The sequence below is a fragment of the Salmo salar genome, chromosome 15 (assembly GCF_965601325.2).
Source record: "Salmo salar chromosome 15, fSalSal1, whole genome shotgun sequence".
NCBI classification, from domain to species: domain Eukaryota; kingdom Metazoa; phylum Chordata; class Actinopteri; order Salmoniformes; family Salmonidae; genus Salmo; species Salmo salar.
This window is the reverse complement of record NC_138305.1, coordinates 9,372,287-9,387,455: the sequence shown is the minus strand read 5'-3', so window position 1 is coordinate 9,387,455 and position 15,169 is coordinate 9,372,287. Positions and strand designations below refer to the sequence as shown.

Sequence of the window (15,169 nt, the reverse complement as noted above, 5' to 3'; positions counted from 1 at the left end):
AAGTCAGTTCTATTTGTGACGCTGAACGCGGTGCATGTCCTTCCTCTTTCATCTCCTCATTGGTTTATAGAAGCAGGTACCCAACGTGCCATCTCCTCATTGGTTATACCCACGTGGGTGATTGAAAGATGAACTGAGGTTGGTCAGTTGTGGTAATACTATGAAAGTTAGATGCCAATCGCCATATAAAGTCCAAAGAAGAAAAAGCCTGGAAGGAGGAGAGATGACTAGAATGATTCGGTTGACCGTTTTATGTGTGGATTAATTGTCGGAGTCGAGGACCTTGTGCATTTCAGGTAAAATAACAACTCAACATTTATATCCCGTGGCAAATTAGCTAGCAACAGCAAGCTAGCTAAATAGGACAAATTAGCTAGCAACTGCAAGCTAGATAGCTAAATTGCCAAAACGCGTTTCGACCTGTCCCCAAATGAATATAATTGGTTCAGAGTTTGTTTTGATATTTCAACGTGCATGTCATGATCGCGTTTGGTGTGGGGGGAAAAATCAATTTGCGCACGCGCGCGTCCAGTCTGGGCATGGTGTCAGAGTCGGAGTGCTGGTCTAGGATCAGGATTGCCTTTTAGATCATAATGAATAAGATGATATGGACGGGGGGGACATGATCCTAGATAAGCACTTCTAATCTTAATTTGAAAAAAAGTCATAGATTTTTTGGAGGGGGGGGTTTATATGTTTTGTGTTTAATGATGTTGCAAGGCCCCTCAGGAGAACCAGAAATGAGATAAATCTGCCAGGCCACTCAGGAGAATAGGCCATGAGACAAACCAGCCAGATGCCACAGGAGAACAGGCCATGAGACGAACCAGCCAGACGCCTCAGGAGAACAGGCCATGAGACGAACCAGCCAGACGCCTCAGGAGAACAGGCCATGAGACGAACCAGCCAGACGCCTCAGGAGAACAGGCCATGAGACGAACCAGCCAGACGCCTCAGGAGAACAGGCCATGAGACGAACCAGCCAGACGCCTCAGGAGAACAGGCCATGAGACGAACCAGCCAGACGCCTCAGGAGAACAGGCCATGAGACGAACCAGCCAGACGCCTCAGGAGAACAGGCCATGAGACGAACCAGCCAGACGCCTCAGGAGAACAGGCCATGAGACGAACCAGCCAGACACCTCAAGAGAACAGGCCATGAGACAAACCAGACAGGCACCTCAGGAGAACAGCCAGACGCCTCAGGAGAACAGGCCATGAAACGAACCAGCTAGACGCCTCAAGAGAACAGGCCATGAGATGGACAGACAGACGAACAAAGAAGACAGATGACACAGGGGACAGCTTGTCCATATCACACAAAAGAAAATGACATTTATCATACTGTTTATCACAATGAGACACATGAGATGTGGATGTGCCCATTTGCAGGACTATTTGCTTTACCAGACAAAGATTAAGCCGATAGTCCTGGACTAAACTGCTGACAGCCAGTATAGAGAATGTTTTGATTTAGTTGTGTTTGATATGTGCTCTCTGGGATTGTACAGCAGCAGTTTAGCTGTCATGCCCTGAATTGTAGTACATGCAATGGCGTTTATTTTATTAACCCATGAAATGCAATAACACTCTTTGTTGGGGACAATAAACCGTTTCTGAACAGAATAAGTCCTAATTTATTCCACAGAATTTATTTATCTTCATTTATTCCATAGGGAAAATGTTTGTAAGATTTTTTCAATTCTTTTTCTTTTTTTGGTCTTTTTTTTGTCTTCAAATTAAACATTAAAGAGATCTCATTATGAGGCTTCTATACAATCATTTCCTGCTGGCTATTTCGGTCCGCTTGTGTGGCTGCTCAAATTATAACACAAATCAACTCACAGTTGAGAATATACCTTTTAGTATAATTACAAAGAAAATTCTCAAAAATATAATCAGAAATTCATATAATACAAGCACAATTTAAATACAACTAGTCTGTAGGACTGACTAAAAAGGGACTTTCGTGCTCGAGGTGGGGATGCTGTTTTAACACCAGATGTCAGCATCGTATTCCTATGGCCTGTTTATTGCCTACCTCCTCATGCCTTTTGCACACACTGTATATAGACTTTCTTTTTTTTCTACTGTGTCATTGACTTGTTTATTGTGTTATTGGCTTGTTTATTGTTTACTCCATGTGTAACTCTGTGTTGTTGTCTGTGTCACACTGCTTTGCTTTATCTTGGCCAGGTCGCAGTTGTAAATGAGAACTTGTTCTCAACTTGCCTACCTGGTTAAATAAAGGTCAAATAAAAAATAAAACAAATTTAATAAAAAAATTGGGAACATCATAGCTATAGGCAACATATAACAAAACAATACCACACCATATGTTGCTACTGGAGAGTTAAACCATCCCCATTACACAAACTCAATGTGTGTCTTAAATAGTTTAGTGAACACGGCAATAAATTAAAAGATTTATTGTGAAAATTAGTTTGTGTTGTCTAGGCCTAATATTCGGCATCCATGTCAACGTCAAGGCGTGTTTGGAGACGAGGGAGAATAGGCTATATTTCAATGGGGGGAGTTGCTTTATTGCGTTATTTTCTCGGTGGTTTTCGGGAAAAAGCGTAGTTATTCGGTGGTTTTCGGGAAAAAGACTTACGGCTACAACTTAGATTAGTTACATAATTAGCGTCGTTACAAACATCTCTCGGTGCACTTGTCTTGACAAGCCAGTTGTATTATCGACAGTCTGCAGAAGAGGTCGCCAGCGGACCTCAGTACAGACCTGTCCGTGTCCCATGGAGGATCGCTGATGTTCTAGCCTACATAGATAGTATATAATGTAATAGTCTCCGTCACACTGAAGACTATTCGGAAACAGGGTTAGTTATATTTATCAGCTTGACCTGACAGAGAAACCCAAACAACCGCCTCATCGAATATTATCATCCCTTCCTGCATGTACTCTGAAATCTATTATTGTAGGCAGCATGGACAGGTGATTCCAATAGACTAGTCATATTAAAAGATTAACACGTTCATCTGCAGTTGTCTGGGAAGAAGAAAAAAAAAATCCTTTATAACCGAGTTTATCTGAAGTTGGGGAATTGCCGGCCCGGAGACTTGATATGCATTTTGTCTGTTTTATGTGGATGAAAGATTGATAGGTTACATATAGGTTATATTAATATTAGCGTGGCAATTCTTTAACATTATAATTACAGTAGTCGATGTTATTACTATTATAATTAAACCTATTGGTGTTAGTAGTGATACTTTCAGTAGGCCTATTATAAATAGTTTATGGTTAACGTAGTAGCGGCCTATACTTTTATTTTGCCATCAAAGTAGAGATTAATTGAATGTATTTAATTAATTGAGGTCACACTGAAATAGACCAGGTCATATACATTAACAGCTGATAGATGCGGGGCCAGCTAGTCTCCTTATTGTTGCTCTGTGTCTTGTTGCAACTCTGTGGTTTTTGAATTTTAAATTGTTCTTGACTTCGAACACGCCAATAAGCAAGTAATCTGCCATCAAGAGTACTTTTACCAAACAATTTTGGTCAGACACAGAAAATTGCGACTATAGATGTCACCTGATTAGGATTGAAAGACATTTTCGGGGGGGAATCCCTCTCTCCCTCTCCCTACCCCCACGGACCAGAAGACCGCCCACCACAGATAGACGACCCGAGACCCCTTATAGATTTAAAAAGAGTCGCTGCATTCTCAGACTGACAGTCATTCAGCACTCACTGCCACCTTTAAACAGATTTACTCCGTTCGCTTAGCTGCTAGTGTCAATACCCGATACCTTGTTCACTTCTTCACTTCGTCTCCAGCACCATGCTCAGGATGCCACAGAAACTCCGGCTCCAGCCAGGGATGATTCTATTAGTGATATGGCTCTGTCATTTCATGGAAGATCAAAAAGTACAAGGTATATTATTATTATATTTTCCAAATCTTTTCGATTCCCCCCCCCCCCTCCAAAAAAAAACAAACTTTTACTGCAAAGTGTATCCTGTTCTGTTTGCGTCTTGATGTGAATTGTAACGGCGACAGAATTTCCAGTGTTGCAAACGTTTCAAAGAAAAGTTCTACATTCTTTCCATTCGGTTTGAAATGGCTCACTATCAGATTGACTGTACTAAACAGGTGCCATTAGGGTCGTTTCAACAAGATGTTATTGCAAGTTTTCTAGCCCACACGATCAAGGCACATGGAATTACATTTTTTTTTTTAGATGGATTTATCCCCCCCCCCCACCCCCCCCCCCCTACTTGCTATCCCAAGTCTGTAATACTTGGAATTAGTTGTTAATTTCACGGATTGCCATATCACTAGTCCAATACGGTCAGTATGATTTACCTCAAACTGAGATAGAGTTGGAGACGGTACATGGCAGAGAGAAAAAAATGCTTGAAATTTGTGAGCACATATTATTATTTGACCCATAGAACGTCGTTTATGTGCGTTGCAACCAACCCATTTCCGATCTATTTGCCATATGGAGATCGGCATTATCTTTATTATTGTTACATTGATAATGATTGAATACAGTTGCTGATAATTATGCTCATAAATTACATCATGACATAAAATGTCCCTTAATTTTCTGCCGCTGAAATGAACGTCAACAATGTAAACCGTTTTAAATGCACCCCCCAAAAAAAGTTATAAATTACTCGTGTTAGTTAGTGTCCATATGTGTCTTTGGGCAAAGTGTTGTTTTGGTAGCTATTCGTAAAATGCTGCTATGATAGGTCTCGGTGTGATCTGCGTCCACGGATGCGAATTGCACAAATATATTTGGAACAAAGTTTACACAACCATGCGTAAAAAGTTAATGCGTATAGTTCGAGCATCAAAATTCAAGAATGTCAAGAATAGGCTACAGTTGTTCTGGACTGTTATAATCGGACACAGAATGAATGGTCAATATAACTAGATTGCTCCACTGTCTGCATTTTGAACATGGATAACTCAGTACTTTGTATACAGTTCTATCATACCGGCTGTCAGTATTGAACATTGGTGACGGAATAACCAAGTGTTAAAAGATTTTCATTACGATGGAAAAAAAACCTGACCCAGACACGTGTTGTGACTGGGTCAGTTCAGTAACTCAGCGCCTTGGCTTCAGACTTTAATCTGACTGGGACGTTTTCATGTTTGTTTCCAGCTGGTAACTGCTGGTTACAGCAAGGGAAGAACGGAAGGTGCCAGGTGCTCTACGTACCGGGGATGAGCCGAGAGGAGTGCTGTAGAAGCGGGAGGCTGGGGACGTCATGGACCGAGGAGGATGTACCCAACAGCACCTTGTTCCGGTGGATGATCTTTAACGGCGGAGCCCCTAACTGCATACCCTGCAAAGGTTAAAGTTTTATTAGTCGTATGTATGGGATACACATGGTATACATTATACACCATTATACACTGTCTTCCCTGTGGGTCAGTTGGTAGAGCATGGTGTTTGCAACGCCAGGGTTGTGGGTTTGATTCCCACGGGGGGAATCTGCTAAAGAGTGTCTGCTAAATGACTAAAATGTAAAAAAAAAAAAGTCTAACGAAATGTTTTCTTGCAAGTTCCTTCTCCACAATGCAACAACAATAAGAAGTAATACAATTTAAGAATAGGGAACATAAAGTAAATGTCTCATAGAATATAATAAACATTTTAGCATTAGTATAACACATGAAGGCACAATTTATAGTCCAATATTGACACGTGTTTTGGGGAAGGGGGATTGGGGGGAATTGTTTAAATGGAGGTGTATTTAGAAATCATAAAGTCTGGTAGTAACAGTTGTGACTTGTGTATAAGACAATGTGCAACTTCAATTATATTTAAGTGAAAACTCAATTAGATTAATTTGTCGGCACGTTTAAGTCATTGACCTCGTTGCGTCTAAACATTGTCTGCTCTCCTCATAATTGTATTTCCTATCATTTTAATAAACTTGATATCTCTTCCACTCCAGAAACGTGTGACAACGTGGACTGTGGACCTGGAAAGAGATGCAAGATGAACAGGAGAAGTAAGCCACGCTGCGTCTGCGCTCCAGACTGCTCTAACGTGACTTGGAAAGGACCTGTCTGCGGGTCGGATGGAAAAACATACAAAGACGAGTGTTCGTTGCTCAAGTCCAAATGTAAAGTCCATCTGGACCTGGATGTGCAGTACCAGGGCAAATGCAAAAGTAAGTCTACCTGGCAAGCAGGCCCAATGCATAAAAAAATAACATCAGCTACTCATTCATATTCAATTCTTTGGAACCTTTTCCCATTATAATTGGTCTTTTGACCAATCACATCAGATCTTTTCACATCAGATCTAATTGGTCAAAAGACCAATTAGTGAAACAAAGATCAGATTTGGGCAGCCTGTCTAAATGCAGCCAATGGGATTCAGTCTGATTGCATTTTATTTGATCACAGTGAGTAACGGTCGATTCACAGGTGTTTAATTAAGGGACTTCTGGTTGGCTTGTTACTCTACAGATATGAACCACCATGTTGGTTGGCTTGTTACTCTACAGATATGAACCACCATGTTGGTTGGCTTGTTACTCTACAGATATGAACCACCATGTTGGTTGGCTTGTTACTCTACAGATATGAACCACCATGTTGGTTGGCTTGTTACTCTACAGATATGAACCACCATGTCGGTTGGCTTGTTACCCTACAGATATGAACCACCATGTCGGTTGGCTTGTTACCCTACAGATATGAACCACCATGTCGGTTGGCTTGTTACCCTACAGATATGAACCACCATGTCGGTTGGCTTATTACTCTACAGATATGAACCACCATGTTGGTTGGCTTGTTACCCTACAGATATGAACCACCGTGTTGGTTGGCTTGTTACCCTACAGATATGAACCACCATGTCGGTTGGCTTGTTACTCTACAGATATGAACCACCATGTTGGTTGGCTTGTTACCCTACAGATATGAACCACCATGTCGGTTGGCTTGTTACTCTACAGATATGAACCACCATGTTGGTTGGCTTGTTACTCTACAGATATGAACCACCATGTTGGTTGGCTTGTTACTCTACAGATATGAACCACCATGTTGGTTGGCTTGTTACCCTACAGATATGAACCACCATGTTGGTTGGCTTGTTACCCTACAGATATGAACCACCATGTTCATTTGACTCCCTTTATTGTTCTGACAGAGACCTGCCGTGACGTCTTATGCCCGGGAAGCTCCACGTGCGTCGTGGACCAGACGAATAACGCGTACTGTGTGACCTGTAATCGGATCTGCCCTGAACAGACGTCACCGGATCAGTTCCTGTGTGGCAACGACGGGATCATCTATGCCAGTGCATGCCATCTGAGGAGGGCGACATGTCTCCTGGGAACATCCATAGGAGTAGCATACCAGGGGAAATGCATCAGTAAGTAGTGTCTTCTGGGAACATGTATAGGAGTAGCATACCAGGGGAAATGCATCAGTCAGTAGTGTCTTCTGGGAACATCCATAGGAGTAGCATACCAGGGGAAATGCATCAGTAAGTAGTGTCTTCTGGGAACATGTATAGGAGTAGCATACCAGGGGAAATGCATCAGTCAGTAGTGTCTTCTGGGAACATCTATAGGAGTAGCATACCAGGGGAAATGCATCAGTCAGTAGTGTCTCCTGGGAACATCTATAGGAGTAGCATACCAGGGGAAATGCATCAGTCAGTAGTGTCTTCTGGGAACATCTATAGGAGTAGCATACCAGGGGAAATGCATCAGTCAGTAGTGTCTTCTGGGAACATGTATAGGAGTAGCATACCAGGGGAAATGCATCAGTAAGTAGTGTCTTCTGGGAACATCTATAGGAGTAGCATACCAGGGGAAATGCATCAGTCAGTAGTGTCTTCTGGGAACATCTATAGGAGTAGCATACCAGGGGTAATGCATCAGTCAGTAGTGTCTCCTGGGAACATCTATAGGAGTAGCATACCAGGGGTAATGCATCAGTCAGTAGTGTCTCCTGGGAACATCTATAGGAGTAGCATACCAGGGGAAATGCATCAGTCAGTAGTGTCTTCTGGGAACATCTATAGGAGTAGCATACCAGGGGAAATGCATCAGTCAGTAGGCCAAAGCTTTTGAATCAACAGTATAGAATACAGCATAAAAAACTTTTGCCCTTACCCTCTAGACACTCCAGCATATGGTTTACACATGTCCAATTCTCTAAGGCTGCTTTTACACAGGCAGCCAAATTCAGATCTTTCACCACTAATTGGTCTTTTGACCAATCAGATCAGATCTTTTGCCAATAATTGGGCAAAATATCAGAATTGGGCTGCCTGTGTAAATGCAGCATAAGAGATTCACAAGTTTCTAGAGGAAGGGGCTAGGGGTTATTTCTGGACATGGCCTACATACTGTAGTCCCTCTTGGACACTCAAATCCGTCCCAACCCACACACTACAGCAGGGGTTGGAACCGGTTCAGGGAACAGAACCCAAAACTTTTTTTTTTCTTTTTTTTGTTGTTGTTGAGAGGAACAGAAATAGAACCGATATCGTTTCAACACTTGCCTGCTCTGCTGCAGTCTTATCGTTTAAAAACCGTTGATGACTAAACTCAAGAAAAGTTATGCTATTTGTATTTAAGCAATATGATTGGCTGTTCATCCATTACGCTCCAGCGAATAACAACTTCTCGAGCAGTACAGAAGTTGATAGCTATGTTCACACAAGCGAGCTGTTCCAGAGCTAAAAGAAGCGCCCATCTATCTACTCGCTGAGTTTATTTATATTTAGGGAAAGTGATTTACAAAAGTAAACCTTCAATAAGTGAACAGACTAGCAATACGCTGGCTACTGTTGCTAGTCTGCTAAAAGAAAGCTACAAAATACTCTTTATCAATAGTCTTGACTAACATACTGTAGCCAGGTCCATATCTCTTTTGGAACGCAATTGTCTTAAAGGGGCAGGGTCCTATTTTACAACGTTAAAATGAGTTACATTGCTAAATTATATGAAACTGCTTTTTTTAATACACATCATAATAACCAAATGTAGCTTATTAATAGCTGAATATAGAGAGAAAGCCTGCCAACCTATAGACTCTGCATGATCCCAATGCATTTAAAAACAACACCATGTCCGACACCAAGTTAATATTGAACCCTGTCATAGCCCAGAGTTTTACCTGACCAGATCATGAGATCAGAAAAAAACTCCAGGCCCCAGAAAAGACATAAACCAACTTTTGAACCTGTTGTACCACCACTGCCCAGGGCTTCAAGCCTCCTCCTGCATCCTCTCCTGCATCCTCTCTCGCTATCTCCCAACCTGTTGTACCACCACTGTCCAGGGCTTCAAGCCTCCTCCTGCATCCTCTCCTGCATCCTCTCTCGCTATCTCCCAACCTGTTGTACCACCACTGCCCAGGGCTTCAAGCCTCCTCCTGCATCCTCTCCTGCATCCTCTCTCGCTATCTCCCAACCTGTTGTACCACCACTGCCCAGGGCGTCAAGCCTCCTCCTGCATCCTCTCCTGCATCCTCTCTCGCTATCTCCCAACCTGTTGTACCACCACTGCCCAGGGCGTCAAGCCTCCTCCTGCATCCTCTCCTGCATCCTCTCTCGCTATCTCCCAACCTGTTGTACCACCACTGTCCAGGGCTTCAAGCCTCCTCCTGCATCCTCTCTCGCTATCTCTCAACCCTTAACATTTCTGTCGCATCTCGCGCCTTACACTTGTCCATTACACATGTAAACAACTAGGTTGCTCGCTCTGGAGCTAAATGTAAAAATATATATATATTTCACAGGTTAAAAAAGGAACTGAAAGGAACGATTTAAACCGGTACTTTTATTTTGTTCGAACCAGAATTGTATTATGCTGGTCGGAACAGTGGAACAGAATGGAAAAGAAAATAGTGGTTCTGTTCCGAAGGAAATGATTGGAAAATGATTTCAGTTCTTAACCATGCTGTACAATACTTACAATATAGTCTGAATGTAGGCTTTACCATAGAAATATAATCTATAGAAGGGACTTAGAGCCCCTAACCCTGGAAATCTGACTGGTAAACTCATGGGTATTCATTCTATACATTCTATTTCTATGGCCTGTACCTCGTAGGCTGCTTCTCTTTGCCAACATTTTAGTTGTTTTTAGTCCACTCTGCCAACATTCCACATAAATGGAGGTTCTCCAAGCAGAGCCATTGAAGCTGTGGAGGGCCAGTTCAGTATACATACCTGGGACTACTTTGTACTTGTTACTGTTTAGAATATGATGGACGTCTGATTGTTTCCTGAAGTTGGCAACATTACCCACAACACAGCTGAGGAAGATTTTCCTCCCTACTACAATGATACTTGACCACACATGACCTTACATAGGACATGACTCACTATGACCCACTACGGTTACATGGTGATATGATTCACCACGACCCACTACGGTTACATGGTTATATGATTCACCACGACCCACTACGGTTACATGGTGATATGATTCACCACGACCCACTACGGTTACATGGTTATATGACACAATACGACCCCCACGGATTACATGGTGATATGATTCAACACGACCCACTACGGTTACATGGTGATATGATTCACCACGACCCACTACGGTTACATGGTGATATGCCAAGCAGCACCAAAGATGACCTAACATAGGACATGGTTCACTATGACCCACTACGGTTAAATGGTTATTTGACTCAATATGACCCACTACGGTTACATGGTGATATGCCAAGCAGCACCAACGAGGCGTCAGTCTGATAAGTTCTGTCTTTCTTCTCCTCTCCTCTCCTCTCTCTGGCTCCAGAGGCCAAGTCGTGCGAGGACATCCAGTGCAGCGCAGGGAAGAAGTGTCTGTGGGATGCCAGGATGAGCCGAGGCCGCTGCTCCATCTGTGAGGCGTGTTCGGAGAGCCGGACGGACGAGCCGGTGTGCGCCAGCGACAACACCACCTACCCCTCAGAGTGTGTTATGAAGCAGACTGCCTGCTCTCTGGGAACGCTCCTGGAGGTTAAGCATTCAGGATCTTGCAACTGTAAGTAATCACCACAGCAAAAGACAATTCCATGATCTTTCCCAACAATAATCCTTCCCTCATCTCGTCTTGAGCCCCCCCGCCCCTGCAAACTCCTACCCCGCCCACCCGCCGGCACAGCTCCGCTCAGCTCACGCATCTGAAAGGACTTGAGAATGGGAGAACTTGCATGATGTTGTCTGTGTTGCTGGCTTCTCTAACAAAAAAAAACAAAACAAAATCTGCAAAAACAAATGAAAAAGTTGTAAAAATATATATATATCAACAGGTTAAGGACAGTTCAAAAGATAACTCTTTTTTTTTAGGGGGGGAGAGGTTGAGATGCTAACTCCATGAAACTAACAAGAGACTAACTTTTACAATTAGAACAGTAAAATGTTCAGTATTTAACATCTAGTTTGTGGTTATAATCTCATAGTAATCTGTCATCTTTCACTTCCATGCAGTTTTTTTTCTTCGTTAAAAAAAAAAAATGGTCATAGTTTTTATTTTATTTTTAATCTAGACAGACACATCAGGGTAATATCTCTACAGGTTCAACATTCCATGGTCACATTGCTAATTTCATGTCAATAATGCGTTATGTTTTTTTATTTTGGGGTGTAATCAATCAATTTAAATTACACGATGTCTGTAACGGCATGTTAACACGTAATATAGAGTCAGAATGAACACACACACCAGTTGCATACATTCATAAAAGTGCATAAGGTGATTGTAAAAACTGGTGCCGATTTATCTAAGATTATTTAAATTGAACCTTAACACAGACTACCTATTTCTACCAAGATTCTACCTGCTCACTAAACTGGGGCTGTACCTGCCTTCAAACTGTCCCAAAATAGCCTCAAAGAAATGATAGAAGCTACATTTTAAGTCGCTATATGTCAAAGAATGTCTGATGAAATCATTTCATTTTCATCCTGATTAATAAATCTGGATTTCTTCCACTACACTACATGATTATATGATGTTCGACTGACTACTTTAATGTAAATGTGCCTTATTAAGGTACGTGTGGATAACAACTTCTCTAAAAGGACCTTTGCCATGATCACCTCATGAAAGAAGCATTTACCCTATAAGCAGAAGTAGCAGCTTGCAGAACAATGCTCTCTTATTTCTCCTCAGTCTCTTTCTACTTGTAGAAAATTAACATGTGTTCTATCCATCTATCTATACTGACTGCTGTGTGTGCTGATTGTAATGAATGTTGTCTATCAGAATATATATATATATATATATATATATATAACATATCCCTTTTGGATTTGATGACGTACTGCCTGTTTGTATTGTTGTCTCTCTTGCCTTTTACGTTTCCAAAAATCGAAGCTGTGTGGTTGGCCTGGCTCATGTCCTGCTTGATAGGGGTCATAGGTCAAACTGCCATGACCCCAGAGAAACTCTCCGCCCAATGGCAGCAACTGTACTGTGTCTGAGACAAAAGGAGACTTAAAAATAAATAAATGAGAAAGCCATTGAGTACCTCATACCCCCCCCCTGTAAGTATGGCATGGATGCCTCAGTGCATCGTAGACTGCCAAGTCCCCTCTCTTCCCTGAAACATGCCAACACCACCACGCTTTTCTGTGGCTTTGTGCAGGGAGTGGGGGGGGTGGGGCTTTTGAGAACATTCACTGAATATTGTTCTGCTGCGTTGCTGTTGTGCTCCTTATTCATACACCGGCTATCATATATTCTCCCATCTAGCCATAACAGAAGACCGTGAGGAAGAGGAGGAGGAGCAAGAAGATCAGGACTACATGGTTCACATCCATCTGTCCCCCTTATTGGATGGATAGACTATCATATCAAACCTGACCTCCTTATTGGATGGATAGGCTGTCTATCATATACACCTGTCCTCCTTATTTGGTGCATTGGCTGTCTATCATATCCGCATGCTCTCCTTATTGGTTGGATAGGCTGTCTATCATATCCACCTGACCTCCTTATTGGTTGGATAGGCTGTCTATCATATCCACATGCTCTCCTTATTGGTTGGATAGGCTGTCTATCTACCTGCCTGGTCTCCAGGAAGGGAACAGTCCTAGGGCCAGGTCTCATGTTGTCCATACTGTACAGCACATATGTATATGCTTATTTATACATATAGTTCAGTTCTGCTAGATGTTTTATTTATACTATGTTTTGTGGTTTTAAAAAAAATAATTTATACATTTACAATGTTCAGGATTACTATGTACCATGTTATTGTTACCACTTGTTTCTATTGATTTTGTTGTCCTGTTTATTTTTTCCTTCATTTTTTTATTTTTTTTTATAATGAAGAAAATATATTTCTCCAAAGAGAAGCAGTGTTATTTATTGAGTAAAATATCCGTCTCCTTTCTGTAAGCTGTAATTGGCTTTCATGCTTCCCTGAGCTGTACTAACCTGCTTATGTTCTCACTGTCAGATATCTCTATTATCACAGATGTTTATCATTCACACATGAATGCATGTTTAGCCTACTGTGTGTTTATTTATGGCGGGAAATCTTATCTTATCTGTCAATCATTTATGTACAGAAATGTTTATGCTTTTTTTTGTTATTAACCCATTATTATAACTCGCTAAAGGGACAGTTGTTAGGATCAGTTCTATTTTAATTCCAGTCGATTCAGGAAGTAAACCCAATTCCAAATGATCCTCACTGAAAATCATTGAAGAGAATTGGAATTTCAGTGTACTTCCTGAATTGACTGAAATTTAAATGGAATTGAATTCTCACTTGGTTATGAATGCAGCATTAGTTACTCCCTTACAATGTGTTTCTACCAATGGAGATGTCTGTCTAACCCAGACAAACATCAACCAGTAGCAGTATTTTAATTTAATTTTTTATTTTAGAACAGATATGTTTTTTTGGGGGGGGGGACAACACTTGATTTTTGTCACAAGATGTGCCATGAACATTTGTGTGATGCCAATGTTGTGCTCCATGTAGCTCTTGCAGAGCTCGCCTGACTAGAATGCTATACGCGTACATATACACTGTATTAAACCTCATCACTTTGCTTTTCTCATACCTCTGTTGTTCTTGTCAGAATGCATTTTCGTTTTTCAAAAAAAATCACAAGAGAAATATACAAATTCTGTTGTAAGTATATAGTTCAGTATTTTAATTTTTTTTTTAAATGTAAATTTCATATGTACATACAAAGTCTGATGGTATTTGTACAGATATGAAGAGTAAAACAATAAAAAAACGTTTTTTTTTTCCTTACATGTTTGTAGTTTATGACCCGTAAGGAGACTGAAGTCTCACTGTCTTTGATATACAAACGTATTAGATCATTTTTAAAATCACTGACACCAAAAACACACAAAAAAGTATAAGAAATTACATTAACTACAAGCCCTATGAAATGTGTCCCCATAGAAGTATTGAGTAACAACAGCTGATTCCAGAGTATTGTCTGTTGTTTATTGGTACAGTAATGCTATTTAAGGCAGGATGACCTCAAGTAGGAGTGCTGATATGAGATCAGTTTATAATGTTAGATCATAACTAATACGATCGTATGGACTGATCCTGGATCAGCACTCCTACCTACTCTGATACATGTGCCTAGATCAAACTTACTATGAGACGCTTTGTGGCGTGCTTTGTTGTTTGTATTATACTAAGAGGTGTGTCTGTAAGAGGTTTGTCCTAGCAAGCTGAATCATGGGGTTGGTCCTAGCAAGCTGAATCATGGGGTTTGTCCTAGCCAGCTGAATCATGGGGTTTGTCCTAGCCAGCTGAATCATGGGGTTGATCCTAGCCAGCTGAATCATGGGGTTTGTCCTAGCCAGCTGAATCATGGGGTTTGTCCTAGCCAGCTGAATCATGGGGTTTGTCCTAGCCAGCTGAATCATGGGGTTTGTCCTAGCCAGCTGAATCATGGGGTTTGTCCTAGCCAGCTGAATCATGGGGTTTGTCCTAGCCAGCTGAATCATGGGTTTGTCCTAGCCAGCTGAATCATGGGGTTGATCCTAGCCAGCTGAATCATGGGGTTTGTCCTAGCCAGCTGAATCATGGGGTTGATCCTAGCCAGCTGAATCATGGGGTTTGTCCTAGCCAGCTGAATCATGGGGTGGATCCTAGCCAGCTGAATCATGGGGTTTGTCCTAGCCAGCTGAATCATGGGGTTGATCCTAGCCAGCTGAATC

The 15,169-nt window shown here is 41.6% G+C and overlaps 1 protein-coding gene across 1 annotated transcript; it reads left to right on the top strand.

Annotated features, from left to right (window-relative positions):
• Nucleotides 1–3,650: 3,650 nt before the first annotated feature.
• LOC106570922 (follistatin-A-like) lies at nt 3,651–14,240 on the top strand. Its single transcript, XM_014143509.3, has 6 exons — nt 3,651–3,900; nt 5,146–5,337; nt 5,945–6,163; nt 7,156–7,380; nt 10,781–11,008; nt 12,722–14,240. Exons 1-6 carry the CDS (start codon nt 3,807–3,809, stop codon nt 12,811–12,813), a joined length of 1,050 nt encoding a protein of 349 aa, XP_013998984.1. The 5' UTR covers nt 3,651–3,806; the 3' UTR covers nt 12,814–14,240.
• The last annotated feature ends 929 nt before the right edge of the window (nt 14,241–15,169 follow it).